Raw genomic sequence first — 27,518 nt, 5'->3', positions numbered from 1 at the left:
AGACAGGCCTTGTCCGGACAAGGCTCAGCCTGGTAATGGAGGTGGACATTAAATTTAAATTTACTCAAGTGATTATTTAACTGCATTTTGCAATAACTGCCACCAGAGAGAAGGGGACCAGGAACAGCTTCTCTGGGGAGGTGATATTTGAGCTGAGACCTAAAGATGAACAAAATTTAATTGTATAAAGGTAAAGACTCATATCTGTATGCCTGTTTTACAGATGAGGAAAAAGGAGGCCCAAAGAGGTGGAGTCGTTTGCCCACCATTACCCAGCTGGCCAAGGGCAGCACCGGGAGTCCAGCCAGGTCTGATTGAGTCCAGGGTGGTGATTCTGATCTACTTTGCTGATCAGACTCTGGAGCAGGTGTGGGAGTAAAAGGGCCAACCAGCTGCAGCCTTCTTGAAACTACAGGGGAAACATTCCTTAAACAGAAAAAGGCACTATGGAAAAGAACCACAGGACACTGGAAGAGAAACCAAGAGGCGGATCAACTGTAGTCTGGGGGAAGGAATCCAGGAAGTCCTCCTGGAGGAAGTAGCATTTAGGCTGATAAACGTCAGGGTGAGTAGGATAAGATTTCATTTGAACAGAAGACTTGATGACTTTAAGAAAAACACCAAAGGCTGGGAAACCGCTTGGAGGGGATACTGCCCGCCCATGGAGGGGACAGAGGCAGTGTAGATGCTGGTCCCCAAGGCCTGTCTCAGAGCCCCAAGTTACTGTATTAAAAATAAGTTTATTGATATCTTGTCACCACTGGGGAGAAAGGAGGAAGCTGAGCTCTGGAGGTCAGAGGCCACAGTGTGGGGGTCCAAGGGCCCAATTTACGTTCCCCCATCAGACCTCCAACCCCTCTCCCTAGCAGTCCCCGAGACTACTGTACCCTCTTTGTCATCCATTTTCTGATTTGTCTCGCAACCCCCAACCCTCTCCAAAATCTGGGATGGGTAAGTGGGGAAGCCCCCACGGGTCAATTCTCTTCAAGTCAAGAACAGGAGTTGTTAGGGAAGGGGGTGTGTGCAGAGCTGAGGTTCCCTCCCCCCCCACATGGGGCAATAATAAATAACATAAAATTGATGGCTTAGAAGTCAGGGTTAAAGGAGGCAGCCAGGCAGACAGCACTGTACCGGAGAAAGGGGCTGGGGGGGCCCACCCGTGAGGCCCCCCGGAGAATCAGGCACTAACTAGCACAGGGAGTGGGGTGCTCATGGCCCTGGAGCAGGAAGCCAGGGTGCAGCTGGGATGGGGAAGGAGCACTGACCCCTCGACTGCGCCAAGCTGGGGGGGACAGGGTGCAGGCAGAAGGAGCCAAGCTGGAACCCACGAGCGGATTTCACGGAGATTTCCATCGACCCCGCCTCTTCCGTGTGGGGAAACCTTTTCTCCTCTTGTGTGGGGGTGAGTCGTGGGGTGGGAGCGGGGCTGGGGGTGGCCGGGGGGTCCCCTCCTCGCTCCTAGGGGCGATAATCACCCCCCTGGCCGCCACCACGGCCCCGTCCACCACAGCAGCCACCACAGATACCGGCTCTGGGGTGATCTCCACCTTGGGGGCCGGAGGGGGCAGGGCGGGCCTGGGAGGCGGGGGTGGGGGTGGGGGCAGGGGTGGGGGCAGCGGGTCGGCTGGGGCTCCCTGCAGAAGAGGCAGCAGGGCGCTGAGGGCCTCGCTCAGTTTGGCCAGTCCCTGCCGGAGGGTGCCAGCCAGCTCCCGGATGGCGTTGGCAGTCTCCTGCTGGGCCCGCAGGAAGTCCAGGGAGGGTTCTGGGGTCGAGGGTGTAGGTGGAGGCAGCGGCGGAGGTGGGGGGCTGGGGGGCGAGGGTGCCACGCGGGTGGGCGGCGGAGGTGGTGGTGGCACTGGAGGGGCAGGGGGCGGCGGAGACAGGGCCAGGCGGGGCAGCTGCACGGCCTGCAGGGCTGGAGGGGGCGGGGACTCACGCTCCTTGGGCCGCGGGCAGCCCCCTTCCTGGGGGTAGCAGGAGGGCCGGGCCCAGGACTCCGGGCTGCTGGAGCCCCCCTTGCTGTGGGCTGGTGTATCTGTGGAGAGAGAGTTGGAGAAGGTGAGCATGACCTCGTGAGGCTGCCTCGATTTCCCCTTTCCATCTCCCTTCCCCATTTCCCACTGCTCCTGGCCCCAGAGCCATCCTTTGAAAACTGATGACAGATCTTCCTTTGGAACAGAAGCCCCAGGACAGGTCAGTCTCAGTACCTAGGGGAGATGGTCATTATATTTAACAATATATTTAACCTGGTAACCACGTCAGCCTAATGGGAACAGTGGGGACTGATGGCTAAGGGGTGCAGCATTTTTCTTTTTGGGGTGAGGAAAAAGTTCTAAAATTGGTTGTGGTGATGGTTGCACAGTCCTGAGAAAATACTAAAAGCCATTGATTTGTACATTCTAAATGGGTGAATTGTATGCTATGGGAATTATAGCTCAGTAAAGCTGTTTTTAAAAATTACAAGTCAGTTGTTGTCCCTTCTCTGCTCAAAATCCTTCCGTGGCTCCTGTCACACTCAGCACAGGCCTTGAGGTCCCAGAGGCCTTACCTCACCCACCCTCATCACCTCTCTGACCTCACCTCCCACCTCTCACCCTCTCCTTCATTTGGTTCCACACTGGCTGCCTCGTTCCTCAAACACACAAGACCCGCTCCAGCCTCAGGGCCTTTGCACTTGCTGTTCTCTCTGCCAGGAAAGATCTTTCCCTAGACACCTACCTGCCTGGCTCCCTCCCTCACCTCCTTCAGGCCTCTGCTCCAATGCACCTCCTCAGGAAGCCCCTCCAGTCCCCACCTTTTGCCCTCCCTTAACCCTACCTGATTTCTCTTCTAGCACTTATGTTCGCCTAACATGCTATGCCCTGTGTTTCTTGCCTGTCTCCTGATGTCAGCTCCATCAGTGCAGGGCTTGTTTTGTTCACTGCTGTTTACCCAGCACCTAGAACAATGTCCGGCATGTAATTCTTTCTTTAAATGAGAAAATAACCGCAGTTTAGACGGTGGGCACCGGACCCCAGGTCCTCACAGCTGATCTCCCCAGAGCCCACAATGGAAAGTCCAGCCTCTCCCTAAAGCCTCGAGGCCTCATTCTAGCCCCCTGCTGCCTTTACCCTGGCTGCTTCAGCCAGACCACCCCCGCCTTTTTCTTCCTCTTCCCGGCCTCTGGGCCAGTGCACATGCTGGTTCCCCCTTCAGCACCAGATGCTCCTTTCTCAGGGAATCCTGCCATCTCTCCCAGCCAAATCAGATGAGCCTCCTTTCTCCAAACCAGCCAGCCACCCCGGGATCCACCTCCCTTGGACAACCAGTCACGGGAGGTGGGGGCTGTGGGGTCAGGAGCAAGACAATAACCACTGCTGACATTTACCAGACACGTTCCCCGGCCAGACCCTGAGCTCAGCTCTCCTTCTCCACAATCTCACTAAGACCTCCTAGCCAATGCACTGGGGTAAGCGTGTCACCTTCATCTCCCCCATTTCACAGAGGAGGTGACTTGAGGTCCATGGAGAAGGGTTACAGAGCTGAAAAGAGGTAGAAGAGGGATTCATGTCAGGTCGATTCCAGAGCCTGTACTTTTAACCACTCCTTGGGCAGGGTGTGGGCTGTGGGTTGGCTAGTTTCTCTTATAAGAGATACGGGAATCGCAGCCACTTGCAACTATGGCTTTTCTAGCCTACTAAGTAAAAAGAACAAAAAGTGGCCTGGCCTTTGCACCCACAGGGCTCACAAGAGTCACAAAAAGGCCACCAAGAGAGTTAAAACAGTATTTTATTTGCAACCAGTGGGCCTCAGTTTCCCCACCTGTGAATAGATGTGTGTGAGTGAAAGTGGGACCAAGTGACAGAAGCTCTCCCTGAGGGCCATCGATTGAGTCACCACAGTACAGGGCTTAGGACAGTCCCAGGCACAGAGTAAGTCCTCAATATTGCTGTCACTATCGTTCTTTCCACTATTAGGTCGGAGATAAATAGTCCTTAGCTCTCCCCTCCAGTGTCAGCACTGATGCAGCAGGCTGCAGAGGGAAGTCAGGGTGCACCCAGGTCCCCTGCCTATCCTGCAGTCAACAGTTCCTCTTTTATGGGTCTTACGTAGGAATTCTCCATCTGAGATGCTCTAAGCACATTCCTACCGCAGGGCCTTTGCATGTGCTATCTGGAATGCCCTTCCCCCAGACAGCTGCGTAGTAGTCCCTTCCCATCACTCCCTATCCTTTTTACATGTTTTATTTTTCTTCTCAGTTCTTATCACCTGCTGGTGTATAGTCTCTTTTGAGGGTTACTTGTTTGTGGTTTGTCCCTCAGGATTAGAATAGAATGACAGGCCCATGAGGCAATGTGTGTGTATAGGGTGAATCTGTCATTTTCTCCGAATATTCCCAACCCTTACCACAGTGTCTGCCTCAGAATAGGTGCTCAATAGATTTTTGCTGTATGAATGAATGAGTGAATGCATGAATGAATGAAGGGGTTACATAGCTTTTGAAAAAGTAAGTTTGAGGTTACCAGGGACCAGGGAGGGGGTAGGGATTGGGAAGTTAATGCTTAATTGGTCCAGAATTTCTGTTGGGGGTGATGGAGAAGTTTTGGTAAAATGGAGGAGGAGGATGGTAGCACAATATTGTAGCACAACTACTGAATTATATATCTGAATGTGGTTAAAAGGGGAAACTTTAGATTGTACATGTTGCTAAAATAAAAATTAAAAAAAAAAAAAAAAGTTTGAAATCCCTGCTTGAGTTCAATGGGGCCATTTCACAGATAGAAACAATCAAGTTTAATTCAAACTGAAAACCCAAGTGATTCTGTCTCTCCCCTACCCAAGACACTGTCATGCCTCCCAAATGCCCTGGAGATAATGTCAAATGTCCTGACCTTGACTTCAAACCATGGGTGATCTAATTCTGGGATACTCATTAACTCTCAGTCCATATTAATTGTTGTTGTTATTGCCAGGCAATCTAGCACACTGGTTAAGTGCATGGACCGTGATTTGGACTCAGTCATCTGTGTTTGAGTCCCAGTTTTACTACTTTCTTGCTGTGTGACCTTGGACAGGTGAATGAACCTCTCTGAATTATATGATCTGGAACTGCCTTGTCTAATCATATCTGTATCCCTCCCTTGCTCAAAACCCTTCAGTGGCTCCCTGCAGCATTTAGGATAAAATCCAAACTCCTCATCTCGGGTCCCAAGGCCCTGCAGGGTCTGGCCTCTGCTCACCTATCTGGCTTCATCTCAAAACATTCCTTTCTTCAGTCTCTCCACTCTACCCCGGGACGGGGGGGAGAGGGGATAGATTTTCTGTCAGTTTCTCAAACTGGCCAAGTTCTTTTGCCTCCAAGCTGTTGCACATGCTGTTCCTTCTACCAGGAATACTTTCCCAGCTCTTCATCTGGCTCATTTCTCTTCACCCTTTCAAGTTTCAGTTCTGACATCCCCTCCTCCAAGAAGACCTCCCTGATGTCCAGGCTGGGTCAGGTGCCCCCTCTGGGTTTCCAGAGTCCCTGGGCTCCCCTCTTCCAGCCCTGCCCATGCTGGCTTGTCCCTTTCTGGGGACAGTTCTCTCACTGGACCGTGAGACACACTAGAGCAGGGCAGGTGCTGGAGAAATAGCTAGAGAAGAAATAATAATCCAGAGTCAAGGCTAAGGGGGAGGTCTCTGTACTCAGATCTCCACACTGCTACTCAGGGTATGACCTCAGGAAAGTTTACCAAACCTCTGAGTAATGATTATTACATCAAGAGCCAACATTTGTGTTCATCAGGCACTGCGCAAAGCTATTTACACATACTAAATCAATCTTCACAACTACCCTTTGAGATAGGGACTGTTTTCATCCCCATTTTACAGATGTAGAAATTGAGGTGCAGTAATTTACCCAAGATGATATAGCTGAGTGGACTCTGGAGTAAGGGCTCCTGTCTGGGTTCACTTCCTGACTCTAAAAGTCACTAGCTGTGGGAACTGAGGCAAGTCACTTCACTTCTCTGGGCCTCAGTTTCCCAGCCTGTAAAACAACAGGCGCCCTCGTCATAGGGTTGTAGGGAGGACTGATGAACCAACCGCGTTTTACGGGTTTGGAACAGTTCCGGGCTCAGAGAAGATTGTGAATGTCTGCTCTTGCTAAGACGGTGGTAAGGGAACTCACCTGCCCGTCGGTCCTCTCTGCGGTCCTCGGACAACACGTAGCGTTGGCTAAAGGTGCCTGGGGCCGGCTGTGAGGACGCAGCCGCAGGGGGCTGCTCGGCTCCGGCCCCCGGCCCGGACACGCCCGGCCCCAGGATGGCAAAAATGGTCTCCTCTTCCGCAGAGAAGGCGTCCTCGGCGGCGGGCCCGGTACCCTGCGTGGAGTGCGGCACGCGGGCCAGCTTCTCCTTGGTGCGGCGCTTGAAGTCGTTCCAGCGCTTCTGCACCTCCTGGCCCGTGCGCTTCCAGCTGGTGATGCTGTTGATCTTGGCGGCGATGCCGTCCCACACGCGCCGCCGCTCGGCCACGCTCACTCGACGGCTCTGCGCGCCATAGAGCTGCGGGTAGTGGGCGCGCACCTCCCGGATCAGGATCTGGTTCTCCTCGAACGAGAAGCGCGGCTTGCGCAGCCGGGTGGTCTCTTCCGTCTCGCTCGCCGCCGCCGAGGCCATGGCGCCCCCCGACGCCGCCGTCCCGCCGCCTGGCGCATTGGGGGCGCCGGTGCTGCGGGCACAGGGCGCAAGGCGCTGGCGGGGGTAGCGGCGTCCCTGCGCCGCCCACCCCACCCCGGCCGCCCAGACGCGGGCTCCGATGTCACCCGGACAAGGGCTGGGGGCGGAGGGCGCCCGGGGAGGGCGGGGCGACGGGCTGGGGAGGGCAGTCGGAGGTGCCTATTAATAGCTGACACCGGCTGAGCGCTCCTTGTGTGCCTGGCGCGGCGCAAGGTGCCATGCCGAGGAGTTGATGGAAATTGGGGAAGGACCTGGGGGGATGGAGAGACATGAGGAAAAGTGGAAGAAGATGGGGTGTCTCTGCAGGAGTTAGAGGAGAGTGGGGGGGGGGGCACAGGGGAATGGAAAGAGAATGCGGGCGCCTCGAGGGCTGAAGAAGCATGGGGTTGATGGGGGTAAGGAGATGCTAAAGGGGAGATGCAGCAAGAATGGGGGGACGTGGAGCATAGGGGCGCTCTGGAGGTTTCGGGGCAATGGGGCGTCCTTAGGACAGAAAGGAAAAGGGGGCCTTTGGAAGGATGTCCAGGGAGTTGGGGGCTCCGGGGACAGTGGGGGAGCTGGAACGTTAAGATGTCAGGGATTAGGGTCTGCAGGGATCGTGGGGGCTCTGGGGGTCGTCGAGAATTAAGGGGAGCTCTGGGGATAGTTCGGCCTCGGGATCAGGAGGGGATAACAGGGGCTCTGGGGGACTTCAGGTAGAGTGGGGGTCGCGGATTGTAGGGACCGAGCCGGGCCGCGGGTCACTCACCGGCGCCGCCGCAACCCCCGCCTGCCCGTGGGTCAGGGATCCGGCTTCTGAGGCCTCCTCCCTCCCCCCGCCTCTCTCCCTTCCCTGTATGGGCCCCGCCCCCGGCCGCCTGCGAGCCATGGCGCAGGCGCGCCGAGCGCCAGTCCGCCCCGACGCCCTTACCACTTGGGTTGCACTCCCCCCCAAAGCGCAAGCGCACAGTTGTCTTCCACCGGCTTCCACCAGCTAGCCGCAGGTGCGCAGGCGCAAGATTAGCGCTGCGCTTTTTCCCTGGCACCCTGGTGCCCCAAAGGCGCACGCGCAAAATTCTGTCTCGCGCGTGCGCGCTCCTGCCGCCTCGCCTGCTGCGGCTCCTGGTACTCCGTCTCCGCGCAGGCGTAACGAACCTTGGAGGAGAAGGGAGGGGTGATGGAGAGAGCCAAGGGATGGAGTGATCCCCCCACCCCCACCCCCGCTTTCCTAGAGTCCCTGGCGTCTTCCAGGTCATCGTGCCCTCCAACTGCGCATGCGTATTTTTCTTTTGGCCCAAGGGGCGGGAGAAGGCGTTGGAGGGAAACGCACCGTCTCCATGGCAACTACGTGGGCGGGCTGATGGCGTAAGGAAGTCGCGTCGCAGCCTTCCTTATGCGTCCCCGGGGCGGGGCCGCTCGGGGTCTGCTAGCCGCCTCTTACTGGTAGAGGCGGGGCGCCCTGGGGACCTTACGCTCCGGCCGGCGCAGTTACCATGGTAACCGTTGAACCTTTCGAGCTCGCCTGGGCCCACCCTCCCCTGTCCACGCAGGGAGGGAGATCACGCAGGGAGGAAGATCGGTCGGAGGGATTTTCTTGGCGGGTAGAGAGGGTGATCCTGGGGCAGGCACGACTTTAAGCAAATACGCAGAGGCAGGAACGAATCCAGAACGCTGGGGTTGGGTGGAATGGATGGCGGGATGATGCCGGGAAGTCGGGCCGAGAAATTTGTAGTTTATAGCAGTCCTCAGGGTCATTTAACAACGACGCTTCATTCAACAAACATTTTTTTCAGCGGCTACACAGTTCTAGGTGCAGGGAACACAAGAGACAAAAAAATCCCTACCCTCTTGGAGCTCACTTTGTAGGTGGGAGAGGCAATAAATAAAATTAACAAATAAAATATACACGTGAGAAGGTAAATATTAAGGAAAAAGAAAAATGAATTAGGAAAGGGGTGTGTGGCGTGTGTTTGAGTATGAGTCTGTAATTTTTTAAATACGGTGACCAGGGGAGGCCACGCTGAGAAGGGGATGTTTGAGCAGAGACGCAAGCAAGGGAGCAAGTGCCAGGGTGGAACTGTGCCGTGGTTCCAGAAACAGTAAGGAGGCCAGTGGGCTGGAGTGGAGAGAGCAGGAGGAGAGCAGCGTGGAGAACCAGGTTGTTCAGGACCTTGGGTGTTCCTGAAAGAACTTCGGCCTTTACTCTGGGTGAGGCAGGAGCCCTGGGAGGGTCCTGAGCAGAGGGGAGATGTGGTCTGACTTTATTTTAATATGATCCCTCTGGGGAATAGACTTGAAGGAGTGCAGGTGAAAGCTGGGAGCCCAGTGGAGAGGGGTCAGCAAGTTGTGACGAGGACCAGGGCCAGGTGCTGCTTCTAGCTGAGGGTCAGACACACATCCCGAGGAGAAAACGGATAAGCCATGCCAAGTGCCACCTAGAGGTCAAGCTCTAGAGGGCAAGTCTGATGAAGACAGAACTGCCCGCTGGGGTTAGTTAGCAACGTGGAAGTCATCAGTGACTTTGATGAGAGCAGCTTTGGTGGCACAGTGGGGCTGGTGGCTTCCTTATGTCTGCAGAAAGGAGCTCCTTGACAAGGCCAGCAAACACCACTTATTATACAGTCTGGCCCTTTAAGGGGTGCCCCATTGCAGAAAGCCCCTCTGGAGCATCCAGTCTTTGGTCCCTGTGGGAGGAGCCTGCTATGTTCAGTCTGGCTTGCTTTGGCTTCTTCATCTCTCTTGTATTTAATTTCTGGAGTTTCTGGGTAAGTTTTTGAGAGTTGGCAAGAAAGAGATTAAAAGGGAATGGCAAAGAAAAAAATAACAAATAAAAGGGAGAGGATGAGAGGAGAGGTTTTAGAGAGAGGCAGTATAGACAATCCTTTCTAGTATCCGAGCAGAGAAATACATAGGATCTGGAAAGGAATGTGAGATCCCAAGAGGTTTATTTAAGATGGGAGATGGAACAGTGTGTTTGTGCGCTAATGGGGATGGTCCAGAAGAGGGGGGGTGGATGCTGCAAGGGAGAGTGGGGAGGGTTGCTGGAGCCACATCTTTGAGTTGACACAGTCAGTGCGAACCGGAGCCCAAGTGGAGGGTGTTCTGAGGGACATGGGCCTTTCAGCCACCGTTAACAGAGTGGACGGGGGGCCTGGCATGGAATGGAATCAGGCAGGTGGGGAGATGCAGCATCAGGAATGTGCAGGGGTTCGCTGCGGGCTTCTTCCGATATCTCTGAGGAGAGAGAGGAGATAGCGCGCAATAGAGGGTGGGAGACTGAACAGGCTGGGAACATGTAGAAGTGTGGAACCAACCACTTGAGCTTATTGGATTTGACCTAGAAGCCAGGCAAGTCACTGTGGTTGTGTTTTTTCCCCATATTTGTCTGCGGGGTGCAGGGGAGGAGTTGATGGGGAGCTGACTTGAACCAGGGCTGGGTTGAGTTGACGGTCAGGTCCAGGAGTCAGGGGAAGCCCATGTAGGGCCTTACTGGTAGCTCAAGGAGCTGTAAGGTGATCCTGCAAGCAGTGGGTAAGGCAAGGAAGGACAGGACCTAATGTGTGCTTTCAGAAGACCCCTCTGGCCACTGCGAGGAGGACAGATGGGAGAAGCAAGATTATGGGCCCAGTTAATGGAGGAGTCTGGGACAGGTTGGGGTGGGGGCTGGGCCGGGCCAGGGGAGCTGGGGAGACATTTGAGAGGCAGAATGTACAGAATGTGGTGATTGTCAGGCAGGGACTGTGAAGGGAGACATCTAGATGACACCAGGGACTCTGGTCCAGGTCCCGGGTTGGGCATCTGGGGTCTGTTAGGGTGTGGCGAGTGTAAGGCGCTCAGGGCCTCCAGGGAAGGTACCAGCTGGTACCACAGGAAACTGGACAGAGCAGGTAGTGGGTCTTAACTGGCCTGCAGCTCATGGTAGGGAGCCATCAGCAGAGGGGTGAGGGCTCCAGAGGTGGGGGTGTGGGGGTGTGGGGGTGTTGAGGCTGGATTCGGCAGCACGGAGGGCAAGGTCCCTGGGATGGGGGGCAGGCAGGTCAGGGAAGGCTTTAGAAAGCCTTGATTTTCAAACTGTGGGTCTTGACCCATTAGTGGGTCCAAACAAATATTTCCTGGGTTTCAACCAGCATTAAACAAACCAACTAAAAGGGAACAGAAAATATCAGAATGCATTGTATATGGTAAGGTAAGTGTTATTTGAGGGATTTTTGTCTCAGTTGATATGTTTTTAGAGGCCTTGCACAGGCCCCGCAGGATTTTGGAAATCGCTCAGATTCTGGAGCCAGCCTGTCTGGGTTCAAGTTCTGCTGTTTACTCCAGGTAAGCCCTTGGATGGGTTCCTTAACCTCTCTGGGCCTTAGTTTTCCTCTCTGTAGAATGGGGGTTAACCCTGGTAACTACCCTGTGGGGCTGTTATGAGATCTAACTGGGTAAATACGTATAAAGTATTTGAGTTGCTTTCCTGGTATGTAATAATTGCCCTGTTAGTGTTACTATGATGATTATTTCGTGAAACTTTTGTTTCAGTTACGTATATGTATGTGTGAGAGAGAGACAGAGAAAGTGTGTGTATTGAATGATGATGTAAAATGTATTACTCACTGCAGTTTGCAGTAAAGCAATGTGAAAGGAACTGGATCCAAGAGAGGAAATTACAGGCCCAGAGGTGTATCAAAATGCAGGCAAAAGTTGTGGCTGAGAGGGGGAGGAAGGAAGGAAGGAGGAAGGGAGAAAAGGAGAATTGGCAGAAGGAACACAACAGGAAATGGGACTGGGGGAATTGTCTGGATTAGATCATACAGGGCCTAGAACATCCTAGTAAGAGGTTGGGTTTTCTCCCAAGGGCACTGGGGAGCCATGGCAGGTTAATGAGGGCGGGACAGGATCCAAGCTTGTGCTTTAGAAAGATCCCTTTGGGGACTGAAGAAGGTGGTACTGGGCAAGAGCCAAAGGGGAGGAGAGGAGGAGATAGGTGGGAGAGAGATTTAAGAGGCAGAATGGACAGAACTTGGAGAATGGAAGGCAGTGGAAGGTGAAAAGGATGAGGCCCAGGTAACAAGGTGTATAGTGGGGCTGGGCCTGAAATGGGGACCCAAAGGTAAGATGCTGAGGTGCTTTGGGATGTGGTGCGTATACAGTGCCTGGGGACATCCAGGAAACTACTGGACATGTCAGTCCAGGGCCCAGGAGACCAGGAGATGGACAAACAGTGGTTGTCAAGTTTTTGTTTTTTCCTTTTTTGTTTAAATTGTGGTTACATATATGTAATGTAACATTTGCCGCTTCTACCATTTTAAAGTGTACAATTCAGTGGCATTAATTACATCACCCCCATCTATTACTTAAACATTTCCATCATTCCAAATAGGAACCCTGTACATTTTAAGCCTTAACTTCTTATTCTGTCTCCCCATCCATTTCCCTGGTAACCTATATTCTAGAGTTTGACACTGATAGTTTGCTTAGTACAATTGTTTCAACAAAAATTATTTCAATATTTGTCCTTTTGTGTCTGGCTTATTTCACTCAACATGATGTCTCCAGGGTTCATCCATGTCGCTTGTTTCAGGACTTCATTCCTTTTTACAGCCGAATAATATTCCATCCTGTGTATATCCCACATTTTATTTATCCAATCATCAGTTGATGGACACTAGGGTTGCTTCCATATTTTGGCAATTGTGAACAATGCTGCTATGAACATCAGCGTGCCTTTGCCTATTTTTAAATTGGGTTGTCCTTTTGTTGTTGAGTTGTAGGAGTTCTTTTTATATTTTAGATGTTAAGCCTTTATCAGATACATGATTTGCAATTATTTTCTCCCATTCTGTACGTTGTTTTTGTTTTTTAATGAAAAAATAATTGAGTCAACAGATACATTACATGATAAAGTGCTCTGTACTGTTCAGGGCCCTGGGATACAGGAGTGACAAAGCACTGAACTCCTGCCCTCTTTGAGCTTCCTGTCCAGCCAGGGATGGGGTTCCCGTTTCAGTTAGGTTCCCACCAGGAAAAGAGGACCAGTAGGAAACACACATTAAGGGATTTATTGCAAGAAATTGGCTGTGCCACTGTGGGGATTGGCTAGGCAGGACTGAACTCTATAGGGCAGATGTCAGGAAGGGCAGGCTGGCATCTCTAGGATAAGAGCTGGCACTGCAGTCCACAGGCAGAATTTCTTCTTCCTCAGGGAAACCTCCGTTCTGCCCTTAAAGCCTTTCAATGGATTGAATCAGGCCCACTGAGATTATCTAGGATAAGCTCCCTTACTTAAACGAAACCGATTACAGACGCTAACCACATCTACAAAATACCTTCACAGCAACACCTCGATTAGTGTTTGATTGAATAACTGGGGACTGCAGCCTAGCCAAGTTGACACAGACATAATAAATACATACATAAAAGATACAGCATGTGCCACGGAGGAAAGAAGAGTAGGGCAAGAAGGATCAGGAGGGTGGGTAGGGCTGGTCTCACGGAGTAGGTGACATTTGGGCGAAGTCCTCCTGTAGGAGGTGAGGGAGGTAACCACGTGGTGACCTGGGGGAAGAGGAATCCAAGTAGAGGGAACCAGAAGTGCAAACGCCCTGAGGCTGGGACGTCCCTGGAGTGTCCAAGGGACAGTGAGGAGGTCCCTGTGGCTGGAGCAGAGTGATGGGGGCTGGGGAAGAGGGTGGGAGGAGAGGCCTGAGACAGGATGGGGCAGACTGGGCCGGGCCTCAGTCCTCATGGGTCACGGGGAGGGCTTTGCTTTCATTCTGAATGAGATGGGAGCCATAGGAGGGCTCTGAACAGCCGAGGAACATGAGCTGTTTTTAAAAAATTGGCTCTGGGCAGGCGAGGGAAGAAACAGGGACACCAGCGAGGAGGCATCTGCAAGAGTCCAGGTGAAGGGGGATGATGGGGATCAGAGAGGTAGCAGTGGGCTGGGAGGGATGGTCAGTTCTGGGTGTGTTCTGAGGACAGTGCTGATAGGACTTCCTGAAGGATGTTGGATCTCTGTTTTGGCTGCAATGAGATCTCCAGGTGGTTATTGAGTAGGTAGTTGCAGATGATGACAGTGGAGTCTGGAGAGAGTTTTGCATTAATGACAAGGAATTAAAGAGGAGAAAGAAGGAAGGACAGAAGTAAAGGAGGAAAAGGGAGGAAAGAAATAAGACACATAAAAAGAGAGCCAGATAAACCTAACAGTTCTCTCTCAATATGCTCGATCTAGATTGAAAATTAAAACTTGGATTAATGTGGCTGCCTTTTCCCCTCCTTTGTATAAAATTCTTTAGAAAGGCCCAGATTCCGGTCAGATGGGAAATTGACTCACCAAGGTCCTTGGAACCCCGGGTGTGCACAAATTCAAATTCAGAGACCAATTTCTTTCGTGGTGGGAATGTGAGGTCTGGAGAATCAGCATTAGGCTATGGGGTTTGAGGTCCATTTTGAACGGCTCCCAATTTCCCGATTCTAAGTGGGCAGAGAAACTGCCCCTACTCTCCCTCCTGAGCCCAAACTGGTGCTGGAGGGAGAAGTCATTCTTAACGCATTTGCTCCTCTGCGTGGACTCCCACCATTGCCCTACCCTCTGTGACTTTCTGGGGTGCACAGGCTGGGCGGGGTGGTTCCCCCTTGTCCGCCTACTCCGGCCTCGGAAGCTGCTCTGTGTGATCTCCATCCTCCAGGCTCCCTGGTTTCTGGGCTCCTGGGAGGCACGTGCAGGAGACCGGGGTGGGGGTGAGGGTGCTGGAGGAGAGAGAGGGCAGCTCCCTCTTGGCGGCTGGCTTCGTATCTCAGCTCCTGCCCGGTACCCTGCCACTTAATCTGTCTGCGGAATGAATGACTCGATTCATTAAAAAATAATAATAACCAAAACATGACAACTGCTGTTTGTCTGCTTCCGGCCGTCACCCCATGAGCCCCGGACAGCCTCCTGGACGCTCTCCAACCTTGCAGATGTCCTCAGGCATTTTGTTTCCCCCACATCCCAGACACCTCAGCATCTTCTCCTCTCGCTGTTTCAGGTTTAAAGGATCCCCGTTGCTATCTCAAAGTACTGTACCACCCACCCCCACCCCCGTTGCTCTTCATAATGCCTCCCCACACTCGGTCAGCAGTCCCTTTGTTAAATGCTCCTCCATCACCCCGTTTGCGAGGCCATCCGCTTCTGGCTGATGCAGCCCCTCGGGGTGAATAGACAGGGGCGCCCCTTCCTCCAGGCGCCCGGAGGCCAAGTGATCTGGGACTGGATTTCAACCCCCTCGTGCAGTGCTCAACCTGCTCCTCTGGACACCACGGCCCTGGGCTTGGGGGTTCCTTTCTTTCCTTTTTTTTTTCTTCTGTTTGGTTTAACTCGGGCTCTCTATTGTGGATAGAACTGCATTTTTGGAGGAGCTTTTGAGCAGAAATCCTTAATCGGGGGTCTTCAGTTCTCTCAGCGACTAAGTAAGGGAGTCCACGGGTGCGTTTCGGAGTCTAAGAAGGCCCACTCAAGGTCAGGTTCACTCTGCCCACACTGTTTACCTCTCTGATCCGACCTCTCACCAGCCGGCCTCCTGCTTTTTAGGCAGACACACCGGATTTAGTCCCGCCTCAGGCCTCTGACCTCACTGTGCCCTCGGCCGGGAATGTCCTTCCTACAGAGCTTGTCACCGGCGCCTTATTTTATTTGAACTTGGCTTAAACATCACCTGTTCGGAAAGGCTTCTCCTTCCACTCTCCATTCCCTTATCCTGCCTTATTTTCCTTTAGAGCACTTGTCACCCACCTGATATCATGCCATGTATTTATTCATTATTTTTGTCTGCCCACACCCTCCCCCAACTAGAACGACAGCTCCAGGAGGTCAGAGACCGCGTCTGTGTTGCTCATTGCTGAACCCCAGTGCCTAGAACAGTGTCTGGAACATAGTAGGGCTTGCAAGTATTTGTGGAGCAATGGAATAAGAGACCCGGATACTATCTAGAACAGTCTGTGCATATATATGGGTGTTTCCTTAGGACGGGGCCCATCCTTCTATCGCCTCCCCAGTGGGGGCTGGGAGGCTCTAAACTTTAAAATCGACCCTAAGGGGTGGGTCCTGGAAGACGCGCCGCACGGCACAGGGAGGACGCGAGAGCGAGACGCGGAAGGACCGGCCAGGGAAATCTGGGATCCGGGCGGACGGCTGGGAGGAGGCTGGGGACCCGCCGCAGGGGACCCGCGACGGAGGACGCACCCCCCAGGCCTCCACCCCGCTCCGCGCCCCCGCGGAGAAGAGGCAGCCGCGCGCCCCCAGCCCCGGCTGGCCCGAGGGGCGGGGCCGGGGGAGAGGGCGCAAACGCGGTTTCAAAGCGGTTTCAAAGACAACCAGAAACGCTCTTTATTTTCCAGAGCCCGACACTCGGGGCCCCCAGCCCTGAGCCGAAACCGAACAACTTAAAAGCTGACCGGGGCTCCTCTTTGCCCCTAAAACAAAACCCAGGCAGTTGCCATTCCCAAAAGAGCGCTAAAACCCCTTTTCTGGCGCGCTTCATTGGCTTAGTTGTTGGAGGATGAAGGAAAAAAAAAAAAAAAGGGAAAAAAACGACCTTTAGCCAACTGTCAGGATTTGGGGTGAGGATGGGCATGGCGGTGAGGGGGGTGGTGGCAGAGACACCCCCCGACTCTCTCGGGGTAAGGACCCATCAGTGATTTGGGGAGTGAAATGGGACGAACAGTGGGAAGGACAAGGGGAGGACATCGGAGAGAAGGGTGTCAGCTCACCCCAAGACTTCCACTCCCAGGATAAGCCTGCTCCCCCAGCTCCTGGCTGATGGGGTGGCTGAGGGATGGCAAGGAACCGTCCAGCGTGCTCCCCAGGGAAATCGTGGGTCTTCAGGTGGCGGAAAAAGGTGGAAAAGGCCAGTCTTGAAGAACCTGGGCCGAGGAGTCCCAGCCAGCCTGGCTTATCGTCCAGTGAGCACAATGAGGTCCTCCAGGTGCAAGGATCTAAGAATTCCACCAGGAATCGAGTCCCACGGCTGAGAAGTTGAGGGACAGGGCTCGTGTCCCCAGCAGAGCTGATGCTCCAAGGACTTCAGCACAGAAGGAGCCACGGGGCTGGGAGGCCACGGGCCTGGCTCCCCAGCAGCCTCCTGTGTTCTGGGGTCCATCGGGTGGAGTTCTGGGGTCCAGAAATTCCAAAGGGCAGGGGAGTGGAGGGGACAGTCCAGGGCAGTGGGAAGAAGGGTTAGAGGGGCAGGTTGTGGTCACCTGGCCATCCTCAGCGCTTGACTTTGCGGCCGGCCGAGTTGCGCCCGCTGCGGCGGTAGAGGGACTGCTGGCCGCCGTTGAGGGGGCAGTACTTGAGCGTGTGGGCCTGGCCACCAGTGGCCCCACACAGGGGACACACATAATGCCGCAGGATGGGACACACCACCACGCCCTCGGGCGTCTTCAGCTGGTGAGAGGAGTAGACGTGGCGCGACTCGCCGTTGTGCTTGCAGAAGTTGCACAGGGTGACCAGGCCCCCGCCGGCCCCTGGCCCTCCCGGCCCCTCTTGCCGCCCCAGCTGGGGCCCAGGACTTGGCTCCCCAACCCCTTGGGCCTCTGGCTTTGGCCCCCGACTTTGGATTATTTCCAACACCACCTGGCTCAGGTTGAAGTAGTCCTTCCACATGTTGAAGGCAGGCAGCTGCATGGTTGCCGGGGCAGGCAGTGGGGGTGGCTGGAGAGGGGCCGGGGGCTGGGGGCCAGTGGGCAGGAACTGCAGGCGTCTTGTGGAGTTGAGAGGAGCTGCACCCCCCTTTTATACTCCCCAGAGACCCTTCTACGCAAAGGTGGAGCTTAAGATTTAAAGGGCCCACTCCCAAGCCATGACCCCCATCTGATTCTAATCCCCCCACCGAGATCTGGCAGCGGTTATTCTCATGGCTTCTGGTTCCCTGCTCTGCTTTCTGGATACTCTGTGACCTCCGGCAAGGCTCTCCCCCTCCCCAGGCCTCAGTTTCTCAGTCTGTTCATGACGCACCATGTCTGCAAATACCCTCACCCCCACCCCCATCCTCCCTTCCTCCCAGGCTAGAGGGCAGCTCCCTTCACATACTCAGGGCCTTTCCCCACAGTAATAGCCCCCCTTTACCAAGGGCTGGATGGTGTGCTGCAGGTACCCCTAAAATCTAATCCCTGCAACAACTCCAATTGGAATGCAGTCAGAAATGCCATTATTACCTCCATTTTATAGACGCATTAACTGAAGCTCAGAGAGGGCCCAACGTCACACAGCATGCAAATGGCAGAGCTGGGACTCCAACCCAGGTCTGTGGGACTCCACAGCAAGTGCTCCTTTTACCGCTTTTGAATTAAAGTCTTTTCTTTCAACCCCATCTTGAACAAAGAGGCGCCAATTCAGTGAATATTTACTGAGCATGTACTTCGGGTGCTCAGTGATATATAAATGTGATCTCTTTGAACCTCACAAGTGCTCAAGGAAGTGGGCACTATCGTTTCCATTTTACGGAGGCTATGAGGCTCAGAGAGGTTGGGGAATGCACTCAAGGTCACACAGCTGGGAAATGGCAGCGTCTGACTCTGGAGAGACTGGGAGTATATATCTCAGAGGCAACGGCGGACCTTGGCATGATGCATTCTTGCTTAGGATGTGCCCACCCACCCCTTCTGTCTCTTTGGCTCCATCCGTTGTCCCAAATCCTTCCTGATCTTCAGGACCAAGCAAAAGTGTGGCCTCTTGCCCATCCCGCCTCCAGGGACTCTTCCCACCAATGGCCTCCTTGGTTGCCTGGACCACTCAGCTCCTGAGGCCCCCTCTGCTGGACGCTGGGAGTCCATCGGCCCAAGGCCAAGGCTAATCCACGTGGACTTTGTGAGCCCCCAGTCCAGTGGGGAGCAGCAGAGAGAGGACAACAGAAGAGAAAGACCCAATTACCTATGAACTTGGAGAGAGGCTGGGCTGGGGAGGGGTTGACCCAGAAGCCGAGACCGCAAGGGAGAATCTTCCAGGAAGAGGAACACAAGAAACAGGGGCCCTGAGGTTTGGAAACTACAAGGAGGTTGGGGTGCCAGAGCAGAATGAGTGTCCCAAGATGAGGCCACAACAGTTTTTAGCAGCCGACTCCCATCGGCCATGCATCTCCCAGAGTGGCAGTTTTGGAAATGGGTGTATTTGGGGTTTGTCGCAGTGATTGGGGGCTGTGACTAGATTTAGTGGCCATGGATGCCAGATATCCCAATGGCCCACACAACCAAGAATCTGAGTTACAAAGGGTCATCCAGATCATGTGGTCCAGAAACTGAGGCCCCAAGATGGGAAGATTCTGGATTCGCATGTGCTCCACTTTCTAGAGTCAGTCTGATGTATAAAGGCACAGCTGTGGTCCTGTGGAGGCTGTGAGGTTTTATGTCTGCTCAGGGGTCCTTATCCTGAAGAGGTGAGTTAGACCCCTCCATTCTATAATATTGGGGTCACTGGGTCAGGCAGAGGGAGGCAGAAGGGTGACTTAAGCATGAAAAAAAATGAGTTTGTTGGCAGGCAGCATATTGGTTGTTCAAGCCTGGTTCTGCCACCTGCCTGCCAGGTGGCTGCAGCCTTCTTTAACCTCTCTGAGCCTCAGTTTTCTCATCTGTCAAGTGAGGGTGTGGCCAGCACCTGCCTCACAGTGTGAATGGCAGTTGTGATTGGGAAACCCCTAGTGCAAAGCCCGGCCCGTAGACGTGCCCATTCAGTGTTACATACAGCAATTCCCCTTCCTGGTATAGACCCAAAGAACTGAAAACAGGGATGCAAACAGACACTGTACACCAATGTTCATCGCAGGGTTATTCCCAATAGCCAAATGGTGGAAACTACCCAAGTATCTGTCAACAGATGAATGGGTAAGCAAAATGTGTCTATCCATACAATGGAATATTATTCAGCCATAAAAAGAAATGAAGCGTTGGTACAGGCTACCACATGGACGATCCTGGCAGACATCGTGTTGCGTGAAAGAAGCCAGACACAAAAGGACAATTATTGCTTGATTTCACGAAAGCACATGAAATATCGAAAATAGGCAAATTCATAGAGAAGGAAAATAGATTTGAGGTTAGTTACCAGGGGTTGGGGGGAAAGACGATGAGGAGTTTTTGCTTTTAATGTTTGGGGTGGTGACAGATTTTGCCAACAGTGGAGATGGTTGCACAACCTTGTGAGTGTAATTAATGCCACCAAATCATACACTTAAAGTGGTCAAAATGGCAAATTTTATGTTGTATATATTTTGTTACCATTAAAAAAATGTTAGCTAAGATAATTAAGACACAATTAAGGCAATAACCATACCAGTGTTTATTTATGGAGCGTTTCCTCTGGGCCAACCCCAAGCAGAGAGCTCCAACCCAAACCCTGCGAAGTAGGGTCCCACGTTACTGATGGGAGTGGGAGGCTCCGGGAGGTGGAGGGGCCCATCCGAGGTCATTCGGTTGAACCCTACACCGGGACTTGAACCCAGGGTTCTGTAACCCCAACCCGGGAAGCCCCTTCTGCCTCCTGCGAGCAGCCCCCAAACCCACCATGAGCCGAGAGCCAGCCTCAGTGCGCCACGGAAAGCAGGAGAGGCTGTGGTTGGATGTGGAGGGACTTGCCAGGTGGAGGGATAGTGAGCTGGGAAACCGGGAAGGATGGGGCGATCTGAGCCAACAGCTGTGCACAGAGGAAACAGATGAGGCCGTAGGTCATGGATGAATGGACTGGGCATAATGGACAGCAGAGGAGACCGTGGTGTGGTGCAGAACTAGTCTCCTGGAGTGGGGACCAGGAATGGCACGGGGTGGGGACACAGCTAAGACCATCACCTTGGGAGGCGCCAGCCCCCGGGGTGCGTGGCCGGGCCTGGACGGGGGCGCTTAATGCAGCTGCGGCAGCACCCGGCACCACCCACCCGACAGCTGAAAACGTCGCGAGGACAGGCGAGGGGTTCGACTCCCCTGAGCCATCCTGCCCAGTGTTTGGAGATGCCCAGATTCTGCTGCCTGTGAGTCTGGTTTGGGGGTTTGTTTGTTTGTTTTTCTTCCTGGTTACTTATTTTTTTCCCCCTCGATTGTTTTCTTCCAGGATTCTGTTGTTTGGGGCCGGCCGCCCTTCCCCCGCTGGTGTTTCCCGTCGGGGGCCGGGAGGAGGCCGTCTCCCCGCCCTCTCCCGTGATCCCCGTGCTGCTGTGTCTTGGAGGGGAAGGCCACGGGGGATACTGATGGGAAATTCATCAGCGTCTTGCGTCTGTTTACTTCGCCATGAGCCCACCTCCACCCCACCCCCGGCACGACCACTCTCAGCCCACCAGGCTCCACCACCGCCCTGTTTACTTGTCAATTTCCCTCCCAGGGTGGCAGAAAACAGCCCTGGGAAGCAGGGGGGTCCGGGGAGGGCTGGGGAGGGGAGGGGGCGAGTCAGGAGAAGAGAGACCCTGGGGAAGAGGAAGAAGAGACACAGAGAGAGGTGGCCAGGACCCAGCAGAGACAGAGGGACGTGTCTGTGCGGACGCCAAGTTAGGGGCCCAGATGCCCGTGGGAAAGAGGGACCCGCAGCCTAAGAGTCAGGGGCTTGCCATGGCCCCTGCAGCCCCTATTTATTGGGTGCTCACCTACGCGGCCTCGCAGCCCCATTTAATCCTCACTGTCACGTAGTCGTGTGAGACCCTCATGTAACAGAGGAAAGAGCTGAGGCCCAGAGGGTTGACATCGCTAATGGACATGGCCGTTAGCCTCGATTCGATCCCGATGTGCAGATAGAGGAAAAGGGACCCACACAGCTACCGAAGGAGACAGGGGCTACGGGGAGAGAGACTGGAAGCAAGAGAGAAAACAAGGATAAAAGGGCACGTATTATAGCTTTGAGCGAGCATGTCGCTTTCTGGGCCTCCATTTCCTGATCCACAAAAAGAGAGACCCTTGCAGCCCCCTATCCCCAGTGCTATTTTGAAGCTCTCTGGCAAAGAGAATAGTGAATAGTAAGCACTCCATTATTTTAAATTGTATTCCTTCACTGAAGATTTACTGAAGAGTGCCAGGCAGAGACTGTGGGCCACAGAGAGGTGGAAGGATATTTCTCGGTTCCTTGAACAGACGTTTACTGGTCGTTCAATGTGTGTCTGGCAACTGTTCTAGGTGCTGAACCTACAGCAATGAACAAAACATACAGAAATCCCTGCCGTCATGGAGCTGAAATTCTAGGCAGACAGAAAATAAAATAGACAAATGGATGGATAATACATTAGGTAGGGATATGTGCTATAGAGAAAAAATAAAGGAGGGTAGAGAGAGAGAAAGAATGGTCAAGGAAGGCCTCTTGGAGAGGGTGACATTTGAGAAAAGTCCCGAGGGAGGTGAGGGAAGGAGCTGTGTAGATATGTGTTCCAAACAGAGAGAAAGGCATGTGCAAAGGCCCTAAGGTTGGAGCAAGTCTGGTGTGTTTAAGCAACAGGGAGGAGGCCAGTGACCTGGGTGGATTGAGGGGGTGAGTGGAGGAGGTGAGAAAATGCAAGACCTCCTGACCACCCTGTTCTAGGTTGCTAATGCTGCCAGAATGCAAAACACCAGAGGTGGATTGGCTTTTATAAAGGGGTTTATTTGGTCACACAGTTACAGTCTTAAGGTCATAGGTGTCCAAGATACCACATCAGCAATCGGGTACCTTCACTGGAGGATGGCCAGTGGTGTCCAGAAAACCTCTGTTAACTGGGAAGGCACGTGGCTGGCGTCTGCTCCAAAGTTCTGGTTTCAAAATGGCTTTCTCCCAGGATGCTCCTCTCTAGGCTGCAGTTCCTCAAAAATGTCACTCTTAGTTGCACTTGGGGTATTTGTCCTCTCAGCTTCTCTGGAGCAAGAGTCTGCTTCCAACGGCCGTCTTCAAAATGTCTCTCATCTGCAGCTCCTGTGCTTTCTTCAAAGTGTCCCTCTTGGCTGTAGCAAGCTGGCTCCTTCTGTCTGAGCTTATATAGTGCACCAGTAATCAAGGCCCATGCTGAATGGGCGGGGCCACACCTCCATGGAAATGATCTCATCAGAATTATCACCTACAGTTGGGTGGGGCATATCTCCATGGAAACACTCAAAAAATTCCAATCTAATCAGCACTAAAATGTCTGCCCCACAAGATTGCATCAAAGAATATGGCTTTTTCTGGGGGACATAATACATTCAAACTGGCACACACCCTAAGTACTTTGGCATTTGCTCTGAATGAAGAGGAAGTTGTGTGAGGTCTCTGAGCAGAGGGGAGACATGATTTGACTCAGGCTCTCGCAAGGTCTCTCCAAGCTGCTATGTTGAGGAACAGACTGTGGAAGGCGAGGGCAGAAGCCAGGAGTCCAGTGAGGAAGTGGCTGTAAATGATCCACGTGAGCAGTGATGGTGGCTGGACCAGGGAGGGGGCAGAGAAAAAGTGGCAAGAAGTAGTGGGATTCTGAATATTCCATAGCAGCAGAAAGAAGTTTCTAGAGTGTAAATCAGATTCCATCACTCCTGCTTAAAACCTTAGTATAAAGTCCCCAAACATGACCTGGGTGATGTGGCCTCCTGTGATTCTGTAGAACTCATCGCCTGTCTCCCTTCCCCCAATCGCTCACTCCTCTTCAGCCATCCAGTCCTCCTTTATCACACTTGAGTGTGCCTTGGGGCCTTTGCACTTGCTGTTTCCCCTTCTCCAAACTGCTCTTCTCTCCCTGTTGGCTTTTTTTTCCCCCACAAGGCTGGTTCCTGGGCACCATCCCCTTCTCAGCCCAAGCACCAAATCAGCCTTTCTTGACCACCTCCTCTCCATCTCACCCCTGTTTATTTCCTTCTCCTGTGATTGCCGCTTTAGCCTCACAAGGCAGTGTCAGCTCTGCTCTGCCCTGTGCTTCCAGGTCCAGGACATCATGGGAAGTGAATATTTGTTGATTGTTTTTGACAGAGTTGTGCCCAACCATGGCTGAGGGCTGGATGAGTTCTAAAGCAGCCCCTTCCTGGCCATGACCCTAAGTACATTGCCCTTCCCTCTTTGAGCCTCAGTTTCCCCTCCCTGGAAAATGGGCTGAATGATAAAACCCACTACAAAGGGTTTCCATTCAAACGTGGTCCTGACCCTAGAGCCCTAGGTTCCTCAGCTTTCTGAATTCCTCCTGTTTGCTGTCCTCCCCTCCTTTCCCAGCAAGAAAAATGAAAAGTAAAGATCAAAATAGTTGCCAATATTTACCGAGCACCTACTATGCATCACTGTTCTCAGCACCTAACGAATTAATTCCTTTAATCCTCATGACATTCCTTCTCCCTCTTTTCAAGACAAAGCCAGGTTGTAGTGAAGTTGTTCAGTGGGTGAAGAGCAGAGCCGAGATTCAAACCTGCAACTCCAGTGCTCACACTACACTTGCGCTGACTCTTGATAAAGATGTGGGTCATGGGGAGTTGTGAGGACCTATTGCATTCATTCAGTCAGTCATTCATTTGTTCATTCATGGAGTGGCCTTTCACCTGTGTGGAGCTCTTCCCTCAAATCCATAACTCCAGCCTGATAACAAGAAGACATAAGACAGATCCAAATTGGGGGACATTCTACAAAATACCAAACACTCTTCAAAAGTGTCAAGGTCATGAAAAACAAGGAAGGACTGAGAAAGTGTCACAGATTGGAGGAGTATAAGGAGAAATGATAATGAAATGCAATATGGTATCATGGATTGGATCCCACCATAGAAAAAGGACATTAATGGAAAACCGATGAAGTCTGTAGTGTAGTCAGTAGTATTGTACTAATGTTGATTTCTTAGTTTGGATAAATTTACCACAGTTATATAACATGCTAAAATTTGGGAAAGCAAGGTGAGAGTATATGGGAACTTTCTGTACTATCATTATAATTTTTCTGTAAATCTGAAATTATTTCAAACTAAAAAGTTTTGAAAAAAAGGAAATCTTAATCATTTATAGATTGAGATGTAGCCAGTGAGCTATCTCATTATAATGTCCACTCTCACAGTCCTTGTCTTTTACCTAGAATATTTATCCATTTACATTTAATGCAATTTCAAATATTTGGGGGGTTAAATCTATTGTTTTATTTGTCCTGCATGATCTAGGCTTCTTGTCTCTTTTTGCTTATTTGGGTTTTGTGCTAGTTTGGATGTATTATGTCCCCCAAAACGCCATGTTCTTTGATGCAATCTTGTGTGGGCAGACATATTAGTGTTGATTAGGTTGGAATCCTTTGATGTGTCAATCAACTTTGGGTGAAATGTTTGATTAAGTTATTTCCATGGAGATTTGGACCCTGCCCATTCAGGGTGGGTCTTGATTTAAACACTGGAGTCCTATAAAAGAGCTCAGAAACAGAAGGACCTCAGAGCAGCTGAGAGTGACATTTTGGAGAGCAGCTGAGAGAGACATTTTGGAGACAGCTGCTGAAAGCAGACTTTTGCTGACACTTTGGAGATGCTAGCCCAGAGTTTGCTCTGGAGAAGCTAAGAGAGGACAAAACTCCTCAAAAGCAACATTTTATCATTAAATTCCACCTCCGTCTACAAGCTGGAAATTATGTATATTTCTATTTTTTCAAAGTTTACCCTAGAAATTAAAAATGCAGAATAACATATTGAAGTCTATATTTTAAACCTTTGGATAATACAAGGACCTTAGAACACTTTACCTCAATTTAATCCCTCACAGTTTATATGCTACTGATACCTGGAATTTTAAGTTTATGTTCTTCTATTTTATTTTATTTTTGTTTTAAATCAAGGCCTCTTGAGTATTTCTGTTTTATTTTAACAATACTATTTTGCACAAAATTCTCTTTTACATTTTTCTGTGTATATTAACCCCATTCTTTATTTTTCATTCCTTCTTGCATCTCAGACTTTCTATATGGGATCATACTTGCATTCTGCCTGAAGTATAGTTTTTATAATTTCTTCTAATAGGATCTGCTCAGGATGAATCTCAGTTTTGTTGTCTGAAAATATTTTTTTATATTGCCTTCATTCTTAAAAATTATTTCTTCAGGGTATAAAATTCAATGTTATGGGATTTAGTTAAATAAAGTTTGTATTTTTAAAAATTAAAAAAAAATTCAGTGTTAGAAGTTATGTTCTTTCAGCACATTGAAGTTTTCACTTCACATTCTTTCACTGGTGTTGTTGAGAAGTCTAATTGCCTTCCAATGAAGGTAAACTATCCATCTCCCCATCCCCTGGCTGCTTTTAACTCTTTTACTATGAGTTGTTAAAGTGTGTATTTCTTTTTATTTGTCTTGTTTGGGACTTGCTGGCCTCTTTGAATTGTAGGTTGGTATCTTTGCTGGTTTGAATCTGTTAATGCACCCCGGAAAAGCCATGTCTTTTTGATCCATTCTTGTGGGGCAGACCTATTGTGGGTGGGACCTATTGGTTAGGCTATTTCAATTGAAATGTGACCAAGTCCATTCAAGGTGAGACTTAATCCCTCACTGGAGTTCTCTATGAGAGGATAAAGGGCAGGTAAAGCAGGAGAGCAGAGAGAGAAATGACCAGAGACAATTGGAGACAGCCATTGGAAGCAGAAACCAAGAAAGAGGGACCAGCAGAAGTCGCCATGCGCCTTCCCATGTGACAGAGGAACCCTGGATGCCAGCAGCCTTTCCTCAGAGATGGTATCTTCCACTTGATGCCTTAGTTTGGACATGTTTGTGACCTTAGAACTGTAAATTTGTAACCTAATAAATCCCCCTTGTAAAAGCAATCTCATTTCTGGTATATTGCATTCTGGCAGCTTTAGCAAACTGAAAGAGTATCTTTCATCAGATCTGGAAAATTTCCAACCACTTTCTCTTTGGATCCTACTTCTGCCCCATTCTTTTTCTTTTCCTTCTAGAATTGCTATTAACTCTGTGTGCTGGACCTTTTCCCTCTATTATCCATGTCTCTTGCCCTCTCTTATGTATTTTCCAATTTTTCCTATCTTGGTGCAATATTCTGTTTGGTGGATTGAATTGTGTAACTGTTTGGACATGTTCTTGGTCTTTGTCTGCTTTCTGATGGGTGTAGACCCATTGTAAATAGGATCTCTGAAAGATGTAACTTCAGTTAAGGTGTGGCCCAATGAAATCAAATTTGGCTTTAATCTGGATTATGGGAATCCTTTATAGGCAGAGTGAAAGTCAAAGAGAGAGAGAAAAATCTATAGGGAGGAGTAGAAGCTGGAAGTCAATGGAACCCAGAAGGGAAAGGAGAAGACACTGCCACATGCATTGCCAAGTGACAGAAAAGTCAAGGACCCAAGGACTACTGGCAGCCAGCCCCAGAACACCACAGTCTCCTGGGAGAAAGTATCACCTTGCTGATGCCTCAATTTTGGATTTCTCCTAGCCTCAAAACCATGAGCCAATAAATCCTTGTTGTTTAAGCCAATCCATTGTACGGTATTTGTGTGAGCAGCTGGGAAACGAAGATGATCCTGGATATTTTCTTGTGACCTCTCTTGCAATTTACTAATTGTCCCTTCTGCTGTGTCCATTCTGCTGCTCAATACAACTGTTGAGTTTAAAATTTGTTACCCTGTTTATTTCTAGAAGTTCTGTTTGGTTCTTTTTAAAGACAATTCACTCTTTTCAGTTTCCTATTCACAGCAGATGTTTTCAAGTCTGTCATTCATTTATTTCAATGCGGTGAGCATAGCTCTTTTAAAATCAGTGCCTGATCATTCCAGCACCTGAAATCTGAGCACACCTGTCCCGCTCTGTTGGCTCTTGTTCACATTGTCTTATTTTCTTGAGATCTGATTATCTCTCACTGATGATCTTTGCCTTCTACCCTTAATTGTGGGAATTCCCCCAGGCCCGGCATGGCTGTGCCCCCTCCACAGGCTGTGTTTGCTTTTGATCAGGCT

At 51.3% G+C, this 27,518-nt stretch overlaps 2 protein-coding genes across 3 annotated transcripts; both read right to left on the bottom strand.

The window, feature by feature from the left end:
- Positions 1–720: 720 nt before the first annotated feature.
- Positions 721–7,508, bottom strand: LOC119521440 (Myb related transcription factor, partner of profilin). 2 transcript variants are annotated; one of them, XM_037819726.1, is made up of 3 exons: positions 7,447–7,508; positions 6,149–6,690; positions 721–2,035 (listed from the first exon to the last, which is right to left on the bottom strand). In XM_037819726.1, exons 2-3 carry the CDS (start codon positions 6,636–6,638, stop codon positions 1,338–1,340), a joined length of 1,188 nt encoding a protein of 395 aa, XP_037675654.1. In that variant the 5' UTR covers positions 6,639–6,690; positions 7,447–7,508; the 3' UTR covers positions 721–1,337. The 2 variants fall into 2 exon arrangements, with proteins under 2 accessions (XP_037675654.1, XP_037675653.1); XM_037819725.1 differs by having other exon boundaries at positions 6,149–6,949; positions 7,447–7,502.
- A 9,403-nt stretch (positions 7,509–16,911) lies between these two features.
- Positions 16,912–17,328, bottom strand: NANOS2 (nanos C2HC-type zinc finger 2). Its single transcript, XM_037820581.1, has one exon. The coding sequence runs from the start codon at positions 17,326–17,328 to the stop codon at positions 16,912–16,914; it is 417 nt and encodes a 138-aa protein (XP_037676509.1).
- Between the last annotated feature and the right edge of the window lie 10,190 nt (positions 17,329–27,518).

The sequence above is a fragment of the Choloepus didactylus genome, chromosome 27 (genome assembly GCF_015220235.1).
Source record: "Choloepus didactylus isolate mChoDid1 chromosome 27, mChoDid1.pri, whole genome shotgun sequence".
NCBI classification, from domain to species: Eukaryota; Metazoa; Chordata; class Mammalia; order Pilosa; family Megalonychidae; genus Choloepus; species Choloepus didactylus.
Note: the sequence above shows the minus strand (reverse complement) of the source record. Positions and strands in the feature narration are given on the sequence as shown.

What these genes read in the sequence shown, in the direction of transcription:
- LOC119521440 (XM_037819726.1), bottom strand. Translation starts at nt 6,638, where the DNA reads ATGGCCTCGGCGGCGGCGAGCGAGACGGAAGAGACCACCCGGCTGCGC. An exon ending in CAGAGAGGACCGACGGGCAG is followed by an intron (nt 2,036 to 6,148) that starts GTGAGTTCCCTT and finishes CTCTCTCCACAG; the next exon opens with ATACACCAGCCCACAGCAAG.
- NANOS2 (XM_037820581.1), bottom strand. Translation starts at nt 17,328, where the DNA reads ATGCAGCTGCCTGCCTTCAACATGTGGAAGGACTACTTCAACCTGAGC.